The sequence below is a fragment of the Pseudophryne corroboree genome, chromosome 6, assembly GCF_028390025.1.
Source record: "Pseudophryne corroboree isolate aPseCor3 chromosome 6, aPseCor3.hap2, whole genome shotgun sequence".
NCBI classification, from domain to species: Eukaryota; Metazoa; Chordata; class Amphibia; order Anura; family Myobatrachidae; genus Pseudophryne; species Pseudophryne corroboree.
The window spans coordinates 145,222,925-145,247,290 of record NC_086449.1 but is presented as its reverse complement, the minus strand read 5'-3'; the positions used below and the strand labels follow the sequence as shown (position 1 = coordinate 145,247,290).

The 24,366-nt window shown below is 46.3% G+C and overlaps 1 protein-coding gene across 2 annotated transcripts in view; it reads right to left on the bottom strand.

Annotated features, from left to right (window-relative positions):
- Positions 1-24,366, bottom strand: part of GGCX (gamma-glutamyl carboxylase) — a 104,976-nt gene that overhangs the window by 25,698 nt on the left and 54,912 nt on the right. Inside the window, exons 13-15 of one of the 2 annotated variants that reach the window (XM_063931975.1) lie at positions 15,541-15,688; positions 14,957-15,152; positions 7,944-8,094 (exon numbers count right to left, since the gene is read on the bottom strand). In XM_063931975.1, the coding sequence (XP_063788045.1) occupies positions 8,043-8,094; positions 14,957-15,152; positions 15,541-15,688 (396 nt within the window). In that variant the 3' untranslated portion in view covers positions 7,944-8,042. Of the gene's footprint in view, positions 1-7,943; positions 8,095-14,956; positions 15,153-15,540; positions 15,689-24,366 lie in introns of those variants that run through there. The other variant, XM_063931974.1, reaches the window with a different exon arrangement.

The window sequence follows — 24,366 nt, the reverse complement described above, 5'->3', positions numbered from 1 at the left end:
AATACTTTGTTTTCCAAAAGTTTTTCACTCCTAACCAAATAGACAAAAAGTGCTTGTTACAAGTTCATCATATGCAACCTTTCTTCCTTCTCACTTTTAGGTTGTGGGAAAGAAGAGGACAAAAAAAATCTCCTGGTTTAATGGAACGCTGACACTATCTTTGGTAAAGAAACTGTATTTGTTCTTAGAACATCTTTATCTGGCAAGATATTAAGATATGGGCAGAAAGGCCCATAACACTTTTAATTCACTGACCCTTCTGACTGAAGTTCAGTATCAGATTCAGATCCCATAGGGCTAGGACTGATTTGACTTGAGGCCATATTCCTTTACATAGCTTGACAGACCCTTTGACAAAATTGTCTTCAGACATTTTCTTATCCAGCAACATGCTCAAAGCTGTTATCTGTACCTTAATAGTTGATACAGTCAGACCCTTCTCAACCCATCATATAGAAACTGTAATATTTGGGGTGTTTCAACTCTCAATAACATCAAATTCAGATTCGGCCCCTGAGATACAGGCATTCCAGATCCTATAATAAATTAGAGGATAACTTCTTTCTTTCTTGCATAAGAAACTGAATAACTTGTTCATACAATTATTTCCTTCTTAATAGTTCACATTCAATTTCCATATCATCAAATACATTTTTTTCAAGTTTAGATAGAATATTGGACCCAGGTGTATTAGACCTGGGGGTAAATTTACTAAGATGGGAGTTCTATTTAAGATGGGATGTTGCACATAGCAACCAATCAATCAGATTCCAGGTATTATCTTCTAGAAGGTGCTAGATAAATGAGAACAAAAATTTGATTGGTTGCTATGGGCAACATCCCATCTTAAGTAGAACTCCCTTCTTAGTAAATTTACCCCCTGGTGTGAGTGGTAACATCCATAGACTCTCTGCTGGCATACTCACCATTGTTGGTAACCACACTCCTTGGCCGGTAAGGAAGAATTATCACTTCTACTTGCTCTTTTCTGTTTGTTTTTCTCAAGCAATCGTAGGAATAAAGGAGGGAACATATAGTCCAGTGTGAAATTCCATGTTAGGGAGAACATGTCTAATCCGCTTATTCACAGCAGGTGGTACCTAGAAAATAAGTTTTTTTTTTTTTTTTTTTTTTTGGATGAGTGTCCATTAGATCCACCTGGGACCATCCAAACCTTATTACAATCTCTTGAAATATCTTTGCGTCCACCTCCTATTCTCCTGGCAACACCTCGTGTCTGCTGAGAAACAAAGATGTCTTTTCCTGGTACATACAGAGCTTACAGAGAACTGAGATGACACTCTGCCCAGTCTAAAAATTGTCACTTCTAAAAGCATTAGACTCTTGGTGCCACCTTGTCATTTTAAACACAGTGCCACTGCCACGTTGTCTGTGAGAATACTTTTAGACAGCTTTATGCGTTCCAAATTGCCCTCATTTCTTGCTGGTTTGAAGTACTTATCTTCTCCTGAGAAGTCCTGAAACCTTGACAACCTTATTGCAATAGACGCACTACCCAACCTGTTGCACTTGCTTCGATTGTAAATACCAAGCAGTGGTGTTCTGCCAAGGAAGTTCTAGAGTTAGATCCGGACTTGTTTATCAAGACAAAGTCTCTTTTAGCTTGACATAGCTTTAGCTGGTAATTCAGGAAGGTTTCTTCTCGGCTGTACTTCAGCAAGTTCTATTGTAACTTTCTCATCCTTCATCTTGCTCAAAGGATATGTCTATGTTTGAGGATAGTCCCCACAAATGTAGGCCAGTATGTAATGTCACATGCGCTTGTACCAATGTGACCAGTTCTTGAAACTTTCCACACCTCTCTTGTTACAGAGGGACTACATACTGTAGTATCCACTTGTATCCCCAAGAACTGTATTTGTGAAAGTGGATTTAACTAAATTCTCTCCTAGTTTATTATCCTTCTGTAATAGAGGGATCTCTAAAGTTCTGTACACAGCATACTTCATTGTTTATTTCTCTAACGTCCTAAGTGGATGCTGGGGACTCCGTAAGGACCATGGGGAATAGCGGCTCCGCAGGAGACTGGGCACAAAAGTAAAGCTTTAGAACTACCTGGTGTGCACTGGCTCCTCCCCCTATGACCCTCCTCCAAGCCTCAGTTAGATTTTTGTGCCCGAACGAGAAGGGTGCACACTAGGTGGCTCTCCTGAGCTGCTTAGTGAAAAGTTTAGTTTTAGGTTTTTTATTTTCAGTGAGACCTGCTGGCAACAGGCTCACTGCATCGAGGGACTAAGGGGAGAAGAAGCGAACTCACCTGCGTGCAGAGTGGATTGGGCTTCTTAGGCTACTGGACATTAGCTCCAGAGGGACGATCACAGGCCCAGCCATGGATGGGTCCCAGAGCCGCGCTGGGGGCCCCCTTACAGAGCCACAAGACAGAAGAGGTCCGGAAAATCGGCGGCAGAAGACGTCCTGTCTTCAACAAGGTAGCGCACAGCACTGCAGCTGTGCGCCATTGCTCTCAGCACACTTCACACTCCGGTCACTGAGGGTGCAGGGCGCTGGGGGGGGGGGCGCCCTGAGACGCAATAAAAACACCTTGGATGGCAAAAAATGCATCACATATAGCTCCTGGGCTATATGGATGCATTTAACCCCTGCCAGAATACATAGAAAAACGGGAGATAAGGCCGCCGATAAGGGGGCGGAGCCTATCTCCTCAGCACACTGGCGCCATTTTCCCTCACAGCTCCGTTGGAGGGAAGCTCCCTGGCTCTCCCCTGCAGTCACTACACTACAGAAGGGGTTAAAAAAGAGAGGGGGGGCACTAATTACGCGCAGTATTAAAGATACAGCAGCTATAAGGGGAAAAACACTTATATAAGGTTATCCCTGTATATATATAGCGCTCTGGTGTGTGCTGGCAAACTCTCCCTCTGTCTCCCCAAAGGGCTAGTGGGGTCCTGTCCTCTATCAGAGCATTCCCTGTGTGTGCTGTATGTCGGTACGTTTGTGTCGACATGTATGAGGAGAAAAATGATGTGGAGACGGAGCAGATTGCCTGTAATAGTGATGTCACCCCCTAGGGGGTCGACACCTGAGTGGATGAACTGTTGGAAGGAATTACGTGACAGTGTCAGCTCTGTATAAAAGACAGTGGTTGACATGAGACAGCCGGCTACTCAGCTTGTGCCTGTCCAGACGTCTCATAGGCCGTCAGGGGCTCTAAAGCGCCCGTTACCTCAGATGGCAGATATAGACGCCGACACGGATACTGACTCCAGTGTCGACGGTGAAGAGACAAATGTGACTTCCAGTAGGGCCACACGTTACATGATGGAGGCAATGAAAAATGTTTTACACATTTCTGATAATACGAGTACCACCAAAAAGGGGTATTATGTTCGGTGAGGAAAAACTACCTGTAGTTTTCCTGAATCTGAGAAATTAAATGAGGTGTGTGATGATGCGTGGGTTTCCCCCGATAACAACGGATAATTTCTAAAATGTTATTGGCATTATAACCTTTCCCGCCAGAGGTTAGGGTGCGTTGGGAAACACCCCCTAGGGTGGATAAAGCGCTCACACGCTTGTAAGGGCTCTACCCTCTCCTGAGATGGCCGCCCTTAAGGATCCTGCTGATAGAAAGCAGGAGGGTATCCTAAAATGTATTTACACACATACTGGTGTTATACTGCGACCAGCAATCGCCTCAGCCTGGATGTGCAGTGCTGGGTTGGCGTGGTCGGATTCCCTGACTGAAAATATTGATACCCTAGATAGGGACAGTATATTTTTGCCTATAGAGCATTTAAAAGATGCATTTCTATATATGCGTGATGCACAGCGGAATATTTGCCGACTGGCATCAAGTCTAAATGCGTTGTCCATTTCTACCAGTAGAGGGTTATGGACACGACAGTGGTCAGGTGATGCGGATTTCAAACGGCATTTGGAAGTATTGCCTTATTAAGGGGAGGAGTTATTTGGGGTCGGTCTTTCAGACCTGGCGGCCACGGCAACAGCTGGGAAATCCACGTTTGTACCCCAGGTCGCCTCTCAACATGAGAAGACGCCGTATTATCAGGCGCAGTCTTTTCGTGGACAAGCGGGCAAAAGGTTCCTCATTTCTGCCCCGTGACAGAGGGAGAAGAAAAAGGCTGCAGAAATCAGCCAGTTCCCAGGAACAGAAACCCTCTCCCGCCTCTGCCAAGCACTCAGTATGACGCTGGGGCTTTACAAGCAGAATCAGGCACGGTGGGGGGCCCGTCTAAATGAATTTCAGCGCGCAGTGGGCTCACTCGCAAGTAGACCCCTGGATCCTTCAGGTGATATCTCAGGGGTACAAATTGGAATTCGAGACGTCTCCCCCTCGCCGTTTCCTAAAGTCGGCTTTACCGATGTCTCCTTCTGACAGGGAGACAGTTTTGGAAGCCATTCACAAGCTGTATTCCCAGCAGGTGATAATCAAGGTACCCCTCCTGCAACAGGGAACGGGGTATTATTCCACACTGTTGTGGTACCGAAGCCGGACGGCTCGGTGAGACCGATTCTAAATCTAAAATCTTTGAACACTTACATACAGAGGTTCAAATTCAAGATTGAGTCACTCAGAGCAGTGATTGCGAACCTGGAAGAAGGGGACTACATGATGTCTCGGGACATCAAGGATGCTTACCTTCATGTCCAAATTTACCCTTCTCACCAAGGGTACCTCAGGTTTATGGTACAGAACTGTCACTATCAGTTCAGACGCTGCCGTATGGATGGTCCACGGCACCCCGGGTCTTTACCAAGGTAATGGCCGAAATGATGATATTCCTTCGAAGGAAGGGAATTTTAGTTATCCCTTACTTGGACGATTCCCTTTAAGGGTAAGATCCAGGGAACAGTTGGAGGTCGGTGTAGCACTATCTCAGGTAGTGTTGCGGCAGCACGATTGGATTCTCAATATTCCAAAATCGCAGCTGGTTCCGACGACTCGTCTTCTGTTCCTAGGGATGATCCTGGACACAGTCCAGAAAAAGGTGTTTCTCCCGGAGGAGAAAGCCAGGGAGTTATCCGAGCTAGTCAGGAACCTCCTAAAACCGAGCCAAGTCTCAGTGCATCAATGCACAAGGGTTCTGGGTAAAATGGTGGCTTCCTACGAAGCAATCCCATTCGGCAGATTCCACGCAAGAACTTTCCAGTGGGACCTGCTGGACAAATGGTCCGGGTCGCATCTTCAGATGCATCAGCGGATAACCCTGTCACCAAGAACAAGGGTGTCCCTCCTGTGTTGGTTGCAGAGTGCTCATCTTCTAGAGGGCCGCAGATTCGGCATTCAGGACTGGGTCCTGGTGACCACGGATGCCAGCCTGCGAGGCTGGGGAGCAGTCACACAGGGAAGGAATTTCCAGGGCTTATGGTCAAGCCTGGAGACATCACTTCACATAAATATCCTGAAGCTAAGGGCCATTTACAATGCTCTAAGCTTAGCAACACCTCTGCTTCAAGGTCAGCCGGTGTTGATCCAGTCGGACAACATCACGGCAGTCACCCACGTAAACAGACAGGGTGGCACAAGAAGCAGGAGGGCAATGGCAGAAGCTGCAAGGATTCTTCGCTGGGCGGAAAATCATGTGATAGCACTGTCAGCAATTCCGGGAGTGGACAACTGAGAAGCAGACTTCCTCAGCAGACACGACCTCCACCCGGGAGAGTGGGGACTTCACCCAGAAGTCTTCCACATGATTATAAACCGTTGGGAAAAACTCGACAGGTATTGCGCCAGGTCAAGGGACCCTCAGGCAATAGCTGTAGACGCTCTGGTAACACCGTGGGTGTACCAGTCAGTGTATGTGTTCCCTCATCTGCCTCTCATACCCAAGGTACTGAGATTGATAAGATGGAGAGGAGTAAGCACTATATTCGTGGCTCCGGATTGGCCAAGAAGGACTTGGTAACCGGAACTTCAAGAGATGCTCACGGAGGATCCGTGGCCTCTACCTCTAAGAAGGGACCTGCTCCAGCAAGGACCCTGTCTGTTCCAAGACTTACCGCGGCTGCGTTTGACGGCATGGCGGTTGAACGCCGGATCCTGAAGGAAAAAAGGCATTCCGGATGAAGTCATCCCTATCCTGATCAAAGCCAGGAAGGATGTAACCGCAAAACATTATCACCGCATTTGGCGAAAATATGTTGCGTGGTGCGAGGCCAGTAAGGCCCGACGGAGGAAATTCAACTGGGTCGATTCCTACATTTCCTGCAAACAGGAGTGTCTATGGGCCTGAAATTAGGGTCCATTAAGGTTCAAATTTCGGCCCTGTCAATTTTCTTCCAAAAAGAACTAGCTTCAGTCCCTGAAGTTCAGACGTTGTAAAAGGGGTACTGCATATACAGCCTCCTTTTGTGCCTCCAGTGGCACCTTGGGATCTCAATGTAGTTTTTGGGTTCCAAAAGTCACATTGGTTTGAACCACTTAAATCTGTGGAGTTAAAATATCTCACATGGAAAGTGGTCATGCTGTTGGCCCTGGCCTGGGCCAGGCGCGTGTCAGAATTGGCGGCTTTATCCTGTAAAAGCCCTTATCTGATTTTCCATTCGGACAGGGCGGAATTGAGGACTCGTCCTCAGTTTCTCCCTAAGGTGGTTTCAGCGTTTCACCTGAACCAACCTATTGTGGTGCCTGCGGCTACTAGGGACTTGGAGGACTCCAAGTTGCTAGACGTGGTCAGGGCCCTGAAAATATATGTTTCCAGGACGGCTGGAGTCAGAAAATCTGACTCGCTGTTTATCCTGTATGCACCCAACAAGCTGGGTGCTCCTGCTTCTAAGCAGACTATTGCTTGTTGGATTTGTAGTACAATTCAGCTTGCACATTCTGTGGCAGGCCTGCCACAGCCAAAAATCTGTAAATGCCCACTCCACAAGGAAGATGGGCTCATCTTGGGCGGCTGCCCGAGGGGTCTCGGCTTTACAACTTTGCCGAGCAGCTACTTGGTCAGGAGCAAATACGTTTGTAAAATTCTACAAAATTGATACCCTGGCTGAGGAGGACCTGGAGTTCTCTCATTTGGTGCTGCAGAGTCATCCGCACTCTCCCGCCCGTTTGGGAGCTTTGGTATAATCCCCATGGTCCTTACGGAGTCCCCAGCATCCACTTAGGACGTTAGAGAAAATAAGAATTTACTTACCGATAATTCTATTTCTCGTAGTCCGTAGTGGATGCTGGGCGCCCATCCCAAGTGCGGATTGTCTGCAATACTGGTACATAGTTATTGTTACCAAAAAATCGGGTTATTGCTGTAGTGAGCCATCTTTCTAGAGGCTCCTCTGTTATCATGCTGTTAACTGGGTTTAGATCACGAGTTGTACGGTGTGATTGGTGTGGCTGGTATGAGTCTTACCCGGGATTCAAAATCCTTCCTTATTGTGTACGCTCGTCCGGGCACAGTATCCTAACTGAGGCTTGGAGGAGGGTCATAGGGGGAGGAGCCAGTGCACACCAGGTAATTCTAAAGCTTTACTTTTGTGCCCAGTCTCCTGCGGAGCCGCTATTCCCCATGGTCCTTACGGAGTCCCCAGCATCCACTACGGACTACGAGAAATAGAATTATCGGTAAGTAAATTCTTATTTTTGACTTTTCAGCAACATAGTAAGTTGTTCAAATACAGCCAAACCTCTATTCCTTGTGTTCTTCTAAGCATTAAGTGACACAAAGGAGCTTTGTAAATGTTCTTGGGGATGTTGTCAATCCAAAGGGAAGACACGTGAACTGAAGATGTTTTCCCTTAGATGCAGAATCTGAGATATTTTCGATGTTCCCTGCATACCAGAACATGAGAATAGGCAACTTTTAGATGTACTGATGCTATAGAATGCTCCTCTTGATAAATGACTTGATGGGTAATATCCACCCCATAATAAATGATCCCAAATATATATCATTTTTATTGTGAACAAAGTGACTTATACCACATTTATAACAAACAATTAGTAAAGGGAATTGGTACTTTAATTTTTGATTTGACATCCTCAGTAAAACTTCTTAAAACAGTTGAAATAGATTTCAGTGTTTTCATAGGAAACCTTATCTTCACCAAGCTGTCTTGAGATCCAGATTAGTTCTGAACCCTCTGTATACTTTTCTAAAAGAAATATACGAGAGTAAAAACCTTAATTTATCTTGGATGACTTGACAAAATCTTCACAGCCTTTGAGCTAATTTCTGTATACTGTCATAGCACCGTGACTTTCAAGTTCACAACTGTAACCTCAGTTTTCACAAAATGATTCCTTCTTAGAACCTCAGCAATTCCATCCGATACCTTTGAGACACTACATCCTGAACGCCTCTGTTCTGCACAGATTCCTGCCAATGCCTGACAAATTTCAGACGACTGCCCCCTATTGGCACAGATGCAGGAGACCCATAGTAGTTATCGACTGCCTCTTATTGAGGTTTGGCAAAGGACTGCCTCAGCATTCCTGTAGAATATCTACCACCATAGTACCATGCTGGCACAAAACGTCTGGCTTCTAAAAAATTGCTGCAAAGAAGATGGCTTAGGATACCTACTTCTGTCCTGACGTAACTTCCAGCCTGCTACCAAATACCAGGGAACTTTCATAAGCAAAGAAAGCAGACTATTCCCTCTAAGTAGATCTGCTGCCCATGAATGCACCACAGAGCTGTAATTCCAAAACATTCTGAGAAAACATACAGCTATTATATATCTGTATATAAAGTTATTGAAATTTTCTCTTCCAAGACTTCATGACAGTCCAAGTCTCAATGCACTAAACCTACAGCACCTTGTAATTCCCAGATGGTCTCCCATCCAAATACTAACCATGCCCAACGCTGCTTAGCTGCCAAGAATTGAATATATTGGGCATGTGCAGTGTCTTGAAGCTGTGACAATGAAGCTTTAGTAACATCAGTTTTAGAAAAAAAACTGCTGTATATCATATTATATATATATATATATATATATATATGCACATATACATATATATATATATATATATATATATATATATATACACACACACACACACACACACACACACACACACACATATACACATACATATACACGCAACAATACAGCTATGCTCTTTGCGGGGAACCACGAGGACCAGTTGCCAGGATCGGCTCTCCCAGTGGTAGCTTATGAAACAACCTCTGCTGCTGCAGTATCAGCTCTAGGTATTGTTCATCAGTTTAGAAACTGCTCATCATAAACAGATACATATGATAGATTCTCTTGTATCACCCAGGCATTTAATCAACATTCTGCCATCATACATACAATAAATATAGCAGGGCTTGTTGATCGTCACATACACAATACAATATTCAATAATAACAAATGTTAATTTAATTTAGTGGATTGAAGCTTCCATAAAATCATTTGAAAAAGCTGCCAGGAGCAGCAAAATGCGTTGGGTTACTACAGACCTCTATGGGGACCATATCCAGCACCTTCCGGACCAACCTCCTGCAATTGGATGCCGACCTTCTGAAGTATACATCACCGGTTCCTTGGATTGTACTACAAAGCGTCACAGCCCTTGTGAGGATTCTGGACTCAATTCCAGGATAAAACAATCCTCCAGTGACTCAGGTACACTTATCCTTGGACTCAAACATGCTGATTTAACACCCATTATACGAGGCATTTTTATGCATGTTCTATATGATTTTATGGAAGCTTTAATTTACTAAATTAAAATGTATTATTGAATATTGTATTGTGTATGTGACTATTCAACCAGCGCTGCTATATTTATTGTATGTATGTTCTTTCCGATATCGAGGGTTCAGACTTTTTATAATATACACTGCTTAGCTTCCAAGATCAGACAGATTAGGCATATCCAGTTTGGTATATTTTACTTGATGGACTGAACACATACCGGTGCAGATAAAATTAACAAGTCCAGGGTGTAGCCCACAACTCCTTAATTGGCAATTAGCCCAATTAGACAACACACAGAAAATGAGGTGTGCTGAATGCACTAGAAGGAGAGTGAGCTTTAACCACAGGTACAGCTTCTCCCATCCTGACTTCTATACACAGCACAAGTAAACGAGGTTTCTTATAAGTTTTCTTCTTAGCTCCAATGCAGGAGACACAATACAGCATAGGATGGTAACCAGATTATATATCCTGACTAACACTATATTAATAAAGTGCCCTCTATGAGGACTTGCCTCTTTTTGGGCACATACAGGCTTTTGGGGAGAAGGCTCTCCTTCATATTGTCATAGGCTTGTAACATAAATTGGAGGGACCAGCAGCTCCATTATTTCTCAGTGCACGGCACTACTCTGCCTCTGACCCCTAACTTGGGGCAGGCTTATGTTCAGACTATCTTCCTGGGACAGCCACCAGCCATCACATGCACCTCTGCCGGCTGCTCTGCAGGGCCAGAGCCAGGAAGCATAAAAACACATGTGGCTGCAAACTGAGAAAGGAAAGCCAGCAGCGATCCGGCTTTGTAAAACATACACTTAAGGCCCGTACACACTGGCTGATATATCGGCCGTTCTCTTGAGCGGCCGATATATCGTGGGTCCGTAGGCCAGTGGGTACGGCCGATACATCTGTGAACTCTATTGTTCACACACTTATCACGTCGGCCCCACAGCACAGCCGACGGCCAATATATCTACCGATATATTGGTGCGTCGCTGTGTGTGTACGGCCGGTCGGCCCACTGCCTGTACACATGCTGCGGCGGCCGGAGATGACTGACAGCTGAACTGGGTGGGCGTGTGTACACGTCCGCCCAGTTCATGACGTCAGTCCCCGACGGATCGGGCAGTGTGTATGCTCAACACACTGCCCAATCCGTCCATAGATACATCTGCCGATCAATTGATCGGCAGATATATCTTCCAGTGTGTACCTACCTATACTTGACTGGCATTAAAAACTTCCATGCACCAGCCTCTCCCCTGGGTGCTACCCCATCCAGACTGCGGCTACCAAGAGGCGCATACGCTGGGAATAGATAATGAGGTAAGCCCTTGGAACAAAATAACAAACAACTCCACTGTCCTGACTAGGAGACAGGAAAAAAGTATGAGGAGGAATGGGAGGAGTAAGTGGGTGGTCCCTGAAGTGTGAAAAAACACACCCTATATTATGCTGTGGTATATCCCAGAGTAATGGCTTCCATGAAGTAGTGCAGAAGAAAATAGCAAATTATATTTACAGATAATTTAATTTCTTCAAGATACTTCATGGCAGCCTATAATATACCCTCCCTTTTTTACGGTTTTCTTTTTTTCCACAGGAACCGAAATGTGAGGAGATACTCAAAAGACTGAGGAGGAATGGGAGGAGAAGCTCTATATACCCTAAGTGGGTGGTCCCTGAAGTGTGAAAAAACTTCCTGTCTAGAACTAGGGGGATGGCATGCAATCCCAGAGTAATGGTTGACATGAAGTAGTGCAGAAGAAAAATAGGTATGGGGTGACTGAAGTACACAGATAAAATACACTGAGATGTATAGACTGTGTAGCAGTGTGTGTGTGTATAATATACACTGCTCCAAAAAATAAAGGGAACACTTAAACAACACAATGTAACTCCAAGTTAGTCACACTTCTGTGAAATCAAACTGTCCACTTAGGAAGCAACACTGATTGACAATCAATTTTACATGCTGTTGTGCAAATGGAATAGACAACAGGTGGGAATTATAGGCAATTAGCAAGACACCCCCAATAAAGGAGTTGTTCTGCAGGTGGTGACCACAGACCACTTCTCAGCTCCTATGCTTTCTGGCTGTTGTTTTGGTCACTTTTGAAAGCTGACGGTGCTTTCACTCTAGTGGTAGCATGATACGGAGTCTACAACCCACACAAGTGGCTCAGGTAGTGCAGCTCATCCAGGATGGCGCATCAATGCGAGCTGTGGCAAGAAGGTTTGCTGCGTCTGTCAGCGTAGTGTCCAGAGCATGGAGGCGCTACCAGGAGACAGGCCAGTACATCAGGAGACGTGGAGGAGGCCGTAGGAGGGCAACAACCCAGCAGCAGGACCGCTACCTCCGCCTTTGTGCAAGGAGGAACAGGAGGAGCATTGCCAGAGCCCTGCAAAATGACCTCCAGCAAGCCACAAATGTGCATGTGTCTACTCAAACGATCATAAACAGACTCCATGAGGGTGGTATGAGGGCCCGACGTCCACAGGTGGGGGTTGTGCTTACAGCCCAACACCGTGCAGGACGTTTGGCATTTGCCAGAGAACACCAAGATTGGCAAATTCGCCACTGGTGCCCTGTGCTCTTCACAGATGAAAGCAGGTTCTCACTGAGCACATGTGACAGACTCTGGAGACGCCAAGGAGAACGTTCTGCTGCCTGCAACATCCTCCAGCATGACCGGTTTGGCAGTGGGTCAGTAATGGTGTGGGGTGGCATTTCTTTGGGGGGCCGCACAGCCCTCCATGTGCTCACCAGAGGTAGCCTGACTGCCATTAAGTACCGAGATGAGATCCTCAGACCCCTTGTGAGACCATATGCTGGTGCGGTTGGCCCTGGGTTCCTCCTAATGCAAGACAATGCTAGACCTCATGTGGCTGGAGTGTGTCAGCAGTTCCTGCAAGACGAAGGCATTGATGCTATGGACTGGCCCGCCCGTTCCACAGACCTGAATCTAATTGAGCACATCTGGGACATCATGTCTCGCTCCATCCACCGCCACGTTGCACCACAGACTGTCCAGGAGTTGGCGGATGCTTTAGTCCAGGTCTGGGAGGAGATCCCTCAGGAGACCATCCGCCACCTCATCAGGAGCATGCCCAGGCATTGTAGGGAGGTCATACAGGCACGTAGAGGCCACACACACTACTGAGCCTCATTCTGACTTGTTTAAGGACATTACATCAAAGTTGGATCAGCCTGTAGTGTGTTTTTCCATTTTAATTTTGAGTGTGACTCCAAATCCAGACCTCCATGGGTTAATAACTTTGATTTCCATTGATAATTTTTGTGTGATTTTGTTGTCAGCACATTCAACTATGTAAAGAACAAAGTATTTAATAAGAATATTTCAATCATTCAGATGTAGGATGTGTTATTTTAGTGTTCCCTTTATTTTTTTGAGATGTATGTATGTATGTATGTATGTATGTATGTATGTATGTATGTATGTATACACATTATATATATATATATATATATATATATATATATATATATATATACACATACATACATACATACATACATACATACATACACACATACACACATACACACACACACACACACGTTGAGTATCCCTTATCCAAAATGCTTGGGACCAGAGAAATTTTGGATATGGGATTTTTCCGTATTTTGGAATAATTGCATACCATAATGAGATATCATGGAGATGGGACCTAGGTCTAAGCACAGAATGCATTTATGTTACATATACACCTTATACACACAGCCTGAAGGGAATTTTAGCCAATATTTTTTATAACTTTGTGCATTAAACAAAGTGTGTGTACATTCACACAATTCATTTATGTTTCATATACACCTTATACACACAGCCTGAAGGTCATTTAATACAGTATTTTTAATAACGTTGTGTATTAAACAAAGTTTGTGTACATTGAGCCATCAAAAAACAAAGGTTTCACTATCTCACACTCGCTCCGTATTTCGGAATATTTGGATATGGGATACTCAACCTGTGTGTGTGTATATATATATATATATATATATATATATATATATATACATACACATACACATATACATACACATACATATATACACATATACATGTGTGCGTGTGGACCCTGACGCCCTTATCCTCACAGGGCTCAGAATATAGTGATAGCAAAGGTGTGATACACTAAAGGAAGACACGCAGCAGCTATATGGCACACTCAGTCACAAACACAATGCAGGAATAATGTACACAACAATAATACTGCACTGGACAAGCAATTTACATATAAAAAGTAGATATGTATATGCAGAGATATAACAATGCACAGTAGAACTGGATGTATATCACAGAATAATCGTACCACCTATTCTGTCAGCAGCACACTTATTTCTTAACTAACACAGTCAAAATGACAGGTAGAATACTCAAGTGTCCTGTATATGTACGGCGCTGGAACAAGCGGCTATACAGAGGAGACAGCAACCAGCAATCAAATAGCGAGCTGCCCTTAGCTAAAAATGGCGCCAGGTCTCAGCAGGGAATGAGGGGAAAGTGAAAGCAGCTCCAGGGCGGGAGCATCTGCAGGAGATGGTGCCCAGAGCTGGGGGGAGGTGCTACAGGCAGTGCTCTATCCCCACAATGCTGGACTTCTCCACCGGTACTATATGGAGCCTGTGAAATATATGCCTGCACTCCGTGACTGCCCCGATGGATATAGTGGGGTCCCTGAGCAGTACAGTGTCCACGCCAGCTGCGCGATCCGTCTCCCATGGACCACACATGAATCGCGATTTCACCCGGCGGATCCCACCTGGGGGACCCCCTTACTTCCTCCCCAAGTCCTGCAGCCACGCGATCCTGGAGGTGAGCAGCAGTGGTGTGCCAAAGTACCGGAGCGTTTCCATCTGTAATTACCCGGTAACCAGGCCGTGGGGGTATATACAGCACCGCATAGGGGAGGTGATGGAGCCGCAGCACAGCATGTCCCCTGGACATAAAAGTGCTGCGGCTCAGTCTTCTAATAAAAGCTTTCTTCTATTTTCTCTTCAGGGCTGCCTAAGGCAGCCCCCACCTGTTAGTGACCTGCTATGCAGGCACCAACTTTAAAACTGAGCTCCTGTGCACGGAGGAGGGGTTATATAGAGGAGGTGGTGCAGTGCATCCTGGGAACAGTCAAAGCTTTTAGCCTGTTGGTGTCTCGGATCAAGATCCATCTCTACACCCCAATGTTATTCCCTGTGGAATACCAGTATACCCCGCTGCAGAATTACAATTAGAATAACAATTCATCCCATAAGTTTCTTTTTGAAAATAAATCAGATATATACCTGCGACGTAGAAGATAATACTTCTTATTGAAGAGTCTCTCGAACCTCTGAAACACTGTTGCATTTCGCCTACGCTCAACCTCTGCTATCCGCTTCTGCCTGCGCAGGTAGGTGAGCACCAGAGGGTCTGTAACATCAATATCTTCCACCACTCCGGAGATGAGCGGCTGTAACTCTGGAGATAGAGGAGCGGTCTCTGAAAGCAGAGAGGAGGTATTACTGAAATCCAGTGTCCAAGCAGAGGTCATGAGCAAGAGTAGGATGCATTCACTTGCGTGGTGGTTTAAGGGTGTCCACATAACCCTATTTTATAGACTTGATACTTTAAAAGTGGGGCTTACCAGAAACAGTCATCAGCATTTACAGGAGGAACTTCTGCTAGAGAATTGAAGGAGAGGAGGGATCTAGCACACTAAGTTAATCAGATCCTCTTTGGGGAATGCTGGGGACTTTTCTATTGGAAAATCAAAGCAGGAGTTTCTACATGATCCGGGCAAGAGGTGGGATTAAGGAAATGTCCTTTCTCTGCCCTTAGCCGATGCATACTTCATAAAAAGGTGTCCGCTTCAGCCGCTAACACTCACCACTCCCATTCTCTACTTTCTCCTTCAGCTCCTGCAGGCGAGTGAGGTTCTGCTCTAGGCTCACAGCTGTGGTGTTCACATACAGGTACATGTAACAAGACGGACCGGGGGACACCGTAAACACCTTGTGGTACTCCCCTGCTGGCAGCTGAAAGATAGCAATGTGTATACGGATATTACAAGCTTGCCCTGTGGCATAAGTTATAAATAACCACATTGTGCTCATTATTTATTGACACACTGCATGTTAGTATCAGACCCTTATCGGACAAGTCTCATCACGGCGGCAAACTTGGCCACATATCGCTTTCATGTGTGCCAACTCTGAACATATATACAGGTTGAGTATTCCGAAATACAGATTTTTTTTTTTCCAAGGAGATAGTGATACCTTTGTTTTCTGATGGCTCAATGTACACACACTTTGTTTAATACACAAAGTTATTAAAAATATTGGCTAAAACTACCTTCAGGCTGTGTGTATAAGGTGTATATGAAACATAAATGCATTCTGTGCTTAGACTTGGGTCCCATTGCCATGATATCTCATTATGGTATGCAATTATTCCAAAATACTTCTGATCCCAAGCATTTTGGATATGGGATACTCAATAACCCAGGCGAGGAAGTGTCCACATGGTGGCACAGTGCTTGCTGTCCTGTTTAGCAAGGTGCTAAACCATGCACAAGGTATCCTTTTGCTAAATTCCTATTTGGCATTAAAATACTGATGGTTGCAGAGAAGAAATCCCTTTCCCTACCATAACTTGCCTGTGCTGAAAAAAATTAAACATGACTTTTTACTTAGAAAAAAGAAAACTGATCATGAGCCTGTCAATGTTCATAAGATTAATATCATCTACGTGGGCTGCACGTGTCCACTATTGAATACAATGTTGTAGGATGCGTGGCCTGGCTTGTCACGGACCACCATTGCAGTGTCTGGTTTATCCGAAACCCCCCCGCATGGCACTCGCCCTATGTAATGGTGACAGGGTGAAGGAGGAAAGCTGTGAATTGTAAATATTAGCCAAGCCACAGAGAATGGGTCAGTGACATACAGTATTAACTGGAAAATGCAGTCAGACTTTACATTCACATTGTCCTCTGATTTACAGTGTTAAAATAAGAATTTACTTACCGATAATTCTATTTCTCGTAGTCCGTAGTGGATGCTGGGAACTCCGTAAGGACCATGGGGGAATAGCGGCTCCGCAGGAGACTGGGCACAAAAGTAAAAGCTTTAGGACTACCTGGTGTGCACTGGCTCCTCCCCCTATGACCCTCCTCCAAGCCTCAGTTAGGATACTGTGCCCGGACGAGCGTACACAATAAGGAAGGATTTTGAATCTCGGGTAAGACTCATACCAGCCACACCAATCACACCGTACAACCTGTGATCTGAACCCAGTTAACAGCATGATAACAGAGGAGCCTCTGAAAAGATGGCTCACAACAATAATAACCCGATTTTTGTAACAATAACTATGTACAAGTATTGCAGACAATCCGCACTTGGGATGGGCGCCCAGCATCCACTACGGACTACGAGAAATAGAATTATCGGTAAGTAAATTCTTATTTTCTCTGACGTCCTAGTGGATGCTGGGAACTCCGTAAGGACCATGGGGATTATACCAAAGCTCCCAAACGGGCGGGAGAGTGCGGATGACTCTGCAGCACCGAATGAGAGAACTCAAGGTCCTCCTCAGCCAGGGTATCAAATTTGTAGAATTTAGCAAACGTGTTTGCCCCTGACCAAGTAGCTGCTCGGCAAAGTTGTAAAGCCGAGACCCCTCGGGCAGCCGCCCAAGATGAGCCCACCTTCCTTGTGGAATGGGCTTTTACAGATTTTGGCTGTGGCAGGCCTGCCACAGAATGTGCAAGCTGAATTGTACTACAAATCCAACGAGCAATAGTTTGCTTAGAAGCAGGAGCACCCAGCTTGTTGGGTGCATACAGGATAAACAGCGAGTCAGATTTCCTGACTCCAGCCGTCCTGGAAACATATATTTCTCTAACGTCCTAGTGGATGCTGGGGACTCCGTCAGGACCATGGGGATAGCGGCTCCGCAGGAGACAGGGCACAAAAGCAAGCTTTTAGGATCACATGGTGTGTACTGGCTCCTCCCCCTATGACCCTCCTCCAAGCCCCAGTTAGGTTTTTGTGCCCGGCCGAGAAGGGTGCAATCTAGGTGGCTCTCTTAAAGAGTTACTTAGAAAAAGTTTTTAGGTTCTTTATTTTCAGTGAGTCCTGCTGGCAACAGGCTCACTGCATCGAGGGACTTAGGGGAGAGATTTTCAACTCACCTGCGTGCAGGATGGATTGGATTCTTAGGCTACTGGACATAGCTCCAGAGGGAGTCGGAACACAGGGCTCGCCCCGGAGCCGCGCCGCCGACCCCCCTTGCAGACGCTGAAGATGAAGAGGTCCGGAACCAGGCGGCAGAAGACTCTCAGTCTTCATCAGGTAGCGCACAGCACTGCAGCTGTGCGCCATTGTTGTCAGCACACTTCACACAGCGGTCACGGAGGGTGCAGGGCGCTGGAGGGGGGCGCCCTGGGCAGCAATGTATAATACCTGTATGGCGAAAAATACATCACATATAGCCCTTGAGGCTATATGGATGTATTTAACCCCTGCCAGATATCTAAAACTCCGGAGAAGAAGCCCGCCGAAAAGGGGGCGGGGCCTATTCTCCTCAGCACACAGCGCCATTTTCCCTCACAGAAAGGCTGGTGGGAAGGCTCCCATGCTCTCCCCTGCACTGCACTACAGAAACAGGGTTAAAACAGAGAGGGGGGGCACTGATTTGGCGATATGTATATATATTAAAATGCTATAAGGGAGGAACACTTATATAAAGGTTGTCCCTGGATAATTATAGCGTTTTGGTGTGTGCTGGCAAACTCTCCCTCTGTCTCCCCAAAGGGCTAGTGGGTCCTGTCCTCTATCAGAGCATTCCCTATGTGTGTGCTGTATGTCGGTACGTGTGTGTCGACATGTATGAGGAAAATATTGGTGAGGAGGCGGAGCAAATTGCCTGTATGGTGATGTCACTCTCTAGGGAGTCGACACCGGAATGGATGGCTTATTTATGGAAATTACGTGACAATGTCAACACGCTGCAAGCCGGTTGACGACATGAGAGGGCCGGCGAACAAATTAGTATCTGTCCAGGCGTCTCAAACACCGTCAGGGGCTGTAAAATGCCCATTTACCTCAGTCGGTCGACACAGACCCAGACACGGACACTGATTTCAGTGTCGACGGTGAAGAAACAAACGTATTTTCTTTTAGGGCCACACGTTAAGGGCAATGAAGGAGGTGTTACATATTTCTGATACTCCAAGTACCACAAAAAAGGGTATTATGTGTGAGGTGAAAAAACTACCTGTAGTTTTTCCTGAATCAGATAAATTAAATGAAGTGTGTGATGATGCGTGGGTTTCCCCCGATAGAAAATTATTGGCGGTATACCCTTTCCCGCCTGAAGTTAAGGCGCGGTGGGAAACACCCCTCAGGGTGGATAAGGCGCTTACACGCTTATCAGAACAAGTAGCGGTACCATCTACGGATAGGGCCGTACTTAAGGAGCCAGCTGATAGGAGGCTGAAAAATATCCTAAAAAGTATACACACACATGCTGGTGTTATACTGCGACCAGCGATCGCCTCAGCCTGGATGTGCAGAGCTGAGGTGGCTTGGTCGGATTCCCTGACTAAAAATATTGATACCTTTGACAGGGACAGTATTTTATGGACTATAGAGCATTTAAAGGATGCATTTCTATAAATGCGAGATGCGCAGAGGGATATTTGCACTCTGGCATCAAGAGTAAATGCGATGTCCATATCTGCAAGAAGATGTTTATGGACACGACAGTGGTCAGGTGATGCAGATTCCAAACGGCACAAAGATGTATTGCCGTATAAAGGGGAGGAGTTATTTGGGGTCGGTCCATGGGACCTGTTGGCCAGGGCAACTGCTGGAAAATCCACCGTTTTTTATCCTAAGTCACATCTCTGCAGAAAAAGACACCGTCTTTTCAGCCTCAGTCCTTTCGTCCCTATAAGAGTCATATCTGCCCAGGGATAGAGGAAAGGGAAGAAGACTGCAGCAGGCAGCCCATTCCCAGGAACAGAAGCCTTCCACCGCTTCTACCAAGTTCTCAGCATGACGCTGGGACCGTACAGGACCCCTGGATCCTACAAGTAGTATCCAAGGGGTACAGATTGGAATGTCGAGAGGTTTCCCCCCTCGCAGGTTCCTGTAGTCTGCTGTACCAATGTCTCCCTCCGACAGGGAGGCAGTATTGAAAACAATTCACAAGCTGTATTCCCAGCAGGTGATAATAAAATTACCCCTCCGACAACAAGGAAAGGGGTATTACTCCACACTATATGGTGGTACTGAAGGCTAGGTGAGACCTATTCTAAATCTGAAAAATTTGAACACTTACAAGGGTTCAAATCCAGATGGAGTCACTCAGAGCAGTGATAGCAAAGAACAAGGGGACTAGATGGTGTCCCGGGACATCAGGGATGCTTACCTCCATGTCCCAAAATTTGCCTTTTCTCACCAAGGGTACCTCAGGTTCGTGGTACAGAACTGTCACTATCAGTTTCAAGACGATGCCGTTGGATTGTCCAAGGCACCCCGGGTCCTTACCAAGGTAATGACCGAAAGGAGGATTCGTCTTCAAAGAAAATGGACGACCTCCTGATAAGAACAAGGTCCAGAGAACAGTTGGAGGTCGGAGTAGCACTATCTCAAGTAGTTCTACGACAGCACGGGTGGATTCTAAATATTCCAAAACCGCAGTTGTTCCGACGACACGTCTGCTGGTCCTAGGGATGATTCTGGACACAGTCCAGGAAAAGGTGCTTCTCCCAGAGGAGAAAGCCAGGGAGTTATCCGAGCTAATCGGGATCCTCCTAAAACCAGGAAAAGTGTCAGTGCATCATTGCACAAGAGTCCTGGTAAAAATGGTGGCTTATTACGAAGCGCTTCCATTCGGCAGATTTCACGCAAGAACTCTTCAGTGGGATCTGCTGGACAAAGAGTCCGGATCGCATCTTCAGATGCATCAGCGGATAACCCTATATCCAAGGACAAGGGTGTCTCTCCTGTGGTGATTACAGAGTGCTCATCTTCTAGAGGGCCGCAGATTCGGCATTCAGGATTGGATGCTCGTGACCACGGAGGCCAGCCTGAGAGGCTGGGGAGCAGTCACACAAGGAGTGTGATCAAGTCTGGAGAATTCTCTCCACATAAATATACTGGAGCTAAGAGCAAATTTATAATGCTCTAAGCTTAGCAAGACCTCTGCTTCAAGGTCAGCCGGTATTGATCCAGTGGGATAACATCACGGCAGTCGCCCACGTAAACAGAAAGGGCGGCACAAGAAGCAGGAGGGCAGTGGCAAAACTGCAAGGATTTTTCGCTAGGCGGAAAATCATGTGATAACACTGTCAGCAGTGTTCATTCCGGGAGTGGACGACTGGGAAGCAGACTTCCTCAGCAGGCACGACCTCCACCCGGGAGAGTGGGAACTTCATCGGGAAGTTTTCCGCATGATTGTGAACCGTTGGGAAAGACCAAAGGTGGACATGATGGCATCCCGCCCGAACAAAAAATGGGACAGGTATTGCGCCAGGTCACGAGACCTTCAGGCGATAGCTGTGGATGTCCTGGTAACACCGTGGGTGTAACAGTCGGTGTATGTGTTCCCTCCTCTGCTTCTCATAACCAAGGTATTGAGAATTATAAGACATAGAGGAGTAAGAACTATACTCGTGGCTCCGGATTGGCCAAGAGGGACTTGGTAACCGGAACTTCAAGAGATGCTCACAGAGGACTAATGGCCTCGGGAGCTAAGAAGGGATTTGCTTTCAGCAAGTACCATGTCTGTTCCAAGAGGAACCGTGGCATCGGCCTTTAAGAAAGGACCTGCTCCAGCAGGGACCTTGTCTGTTCCAAGACTTACCGCGACTGCGTTTGACGGCATGGCGGTTTGAACGCCGGATCCTAAGGGAAAAGGCATTCCGGAAGAGGTCATACCTACCCTGGTCAAAGCCAGGAAGGAGGTGACCGCACAACGTTATCACCACATGTGGTAAAAATATGTTGCGTGGGTGAGGCCAGGAAGGCCCCACGAAAAAATTTCAACTAGGTCGATTTCTGCACTTCCTGCAAACAGGAGTGTCTATGAGCCTAAAATTGGGTCCATTACGGTTCAAGTTTCGGCCCTATAGATTTTCTTCCAGAAAGAATTGGCTTCAGTTCCTGAAGTCCAGACGTTTGTCAAGGGAGTATTGCATATACAGCCCTTGTGTGCCTCCAGTGGCACCGTGGGATCTCAACGTAGTGTTGGGATTCCTCAAATCATATTGGTTTGAACCACTCAAATCTGTGGATTTGAAATATCTCACATGGAAAGTGACCATGCTGTTGGCCCTGGCCTAGGCCAGGCGATTGTCAAAATTGGCGGCTTTGTCTTACAAAAGCCCATATTTGATTTTCCATTCGGACAGGGCAGAACTGCGGACTCGTCCCCAGTTTCTTCCTAAGGTGGTGTCAGCGTTTCACCTGAAACAACCTATTGTGGTGCCTGCGGCTACTAGGGACTTGGAGGACTCCAAGTTGCTAGACGTTGTCAGGGCCCTGAAAATATATATATATATATATATATATATATATATATATATATATATATATAATTCCAGGACGGCTGGAGTCAGAAAGTCTGACTTGCTGTTTATATTGTAGGCACCCAAAAAGCTGGGTGCTCCTGCTTCTAAGCAGACTATTGCTCGTTGGATTTGTAGTACAATTCAGCTTGCACATTCTGTGGCAGGCCTGCCACAGCCAAAATCTGTAAATGCCCATTCCACAAGGAAGGTGGGCTCATCTTGGGCGGCTGCCCGAGGGGTCTCGGCTTTACAACTTTGCCGAGCAGCTACTTAGTCAGGGGCAAACACGTTTGCTAAATTCTACAAATTTGATACCCTGGCTGAGGAGGACCTGGAGTTCTCTCATTTGGTGCTGCAGAGTCATCCGCACTCTCCCGCCCGTTTGGGAGCTTTGGTATAATCCCCATGGTCCTGACGGAGTCCCCAGCATCCACTAGGACGTTAGAGAAAATAAGATTTTACTTACCGATAAATCTATTTCTCATAGTCCGTAGTGGATGTTGGGCGCCCATCCCAAGTGCGGATTGTCTGCATTACTTGTACATAGTTATTGTTACAAAAAAATCGGGTTATTATTGTTGTGAGCCATCTTTTTTAGAGGCTACTTCATTGTTATCATACTGTTAACTGGGTTAAAATCACAAGTTGTACGGTGTGATTGGTGTGGCTGGTATGAGTCTTACCCGGGATTCAAGACCCTTCCTTATTGTGTACGCTCGTCCGGGCACAGTACCTAACTGAGGCTTGGAGGAGGGTCATAGGGGGAGGAGCCAGTACACACCATGTGATCCTAAAAGCTTGCTTTTGTGCCCTGTCTCCTGCGGAGCCGCTATCCCCATGGTCCTGACGGAGTCCCCAGCATCCACTACGGACTATGAGAAATAGATTTATCGGTAAGTAAAATCTTATTTTTCAGGGCCCTGACTACGTCCAGCAACTTGGAGTCCTCCAAGTCCCTAGTAGCCGCAGGTACCACAATAGTTTGGTTCAAGTGAAACGCTGAAACCACCTTAGGGAGAAATTGAGGACGAGTCCTCAATTCTGCCCTGTCCGTATGAAAAATTAGGTAAGGGCTTTTATAGGATAAAGCCGCCAATTCTGAGACACGCCTGGCTGAAGCCAGGGCTAACAGCATTACCACTTTCCAAGTGAGATATTTTAAGTCCACAGTGGAGAGTGGTTCAAACCAATGTGATTTTAGGAACCCCAAAACTACATTGAGATCCCAAGGTGCCACTGGAGGCACAAAAGGAGGCTGTATATGCAGTACCCCCTTGACAAACGTCTGAACTTCAGGAACTGAAGCCAGTTCTTTCAGGAAGAAAATCGACAGGGCCGAAATTTGAACCTTAATGGACCCTAATTTTAGGCCCATAGACAGTCCTGTTTGCAGGAAATGCAGGAAACGACCCAGTTGAAATTCCTCTGTAGGGGCCTTCCTGGCCTCGCACCACGCAACATATTTACGCCAAATACGGTGATAATGCTGTACGGTTACATCCTTCCTGGCTTTGATCAGGGTAGGGATGACTTCATCCGGAATGCCTTTTTCCTTCAGGATCCGGCGTTCAACCGCCATGCCGTCAAACGCAGCCGCGGTAAGTCTTGGAACAGACAGGGTCCCTGCTGGAGCAGGTCCTTTCTTAGAGGTAGAGGCCACGGGTCCTCTGTGAGCATCTCTTGAAGTTCCGGGTACCAAGTCCTTCTTGGCCAATCCGGAGCCACGAGTATAGTCCTTACTCCTCTCCTTCTTATAAATCTCAGTACCTTGGGTATGAGAGGCAGAGGAGGGAACACATACACTGACTGGTACACCCACGGTGTTACCAGAGCGTCCACAGCTATTGCCTGAGGGTCCCTTGACCTGGCGCAATACCTGTCTAGTTTTTTGTTGAGGCGGGACGCCATCATGTCCACCTTTGGTTTTTCCCAACGGTTCACAATCATGTGGAAGACTTCTGGGTGAAGTCCCCACTCCCCCGGGTGGAGGTCGTGTCTGCTGAGGAAGTCTGCTTCCCAGTTGTCCACTCCCGGAATGAACACTGCTGACAGTGCTATCACATGATTTTCCGCCCAGCGGAGAATCCTTGCAACTTCTGTCATTGCCCTCCTGCTTCTCGTGCCGCCCTG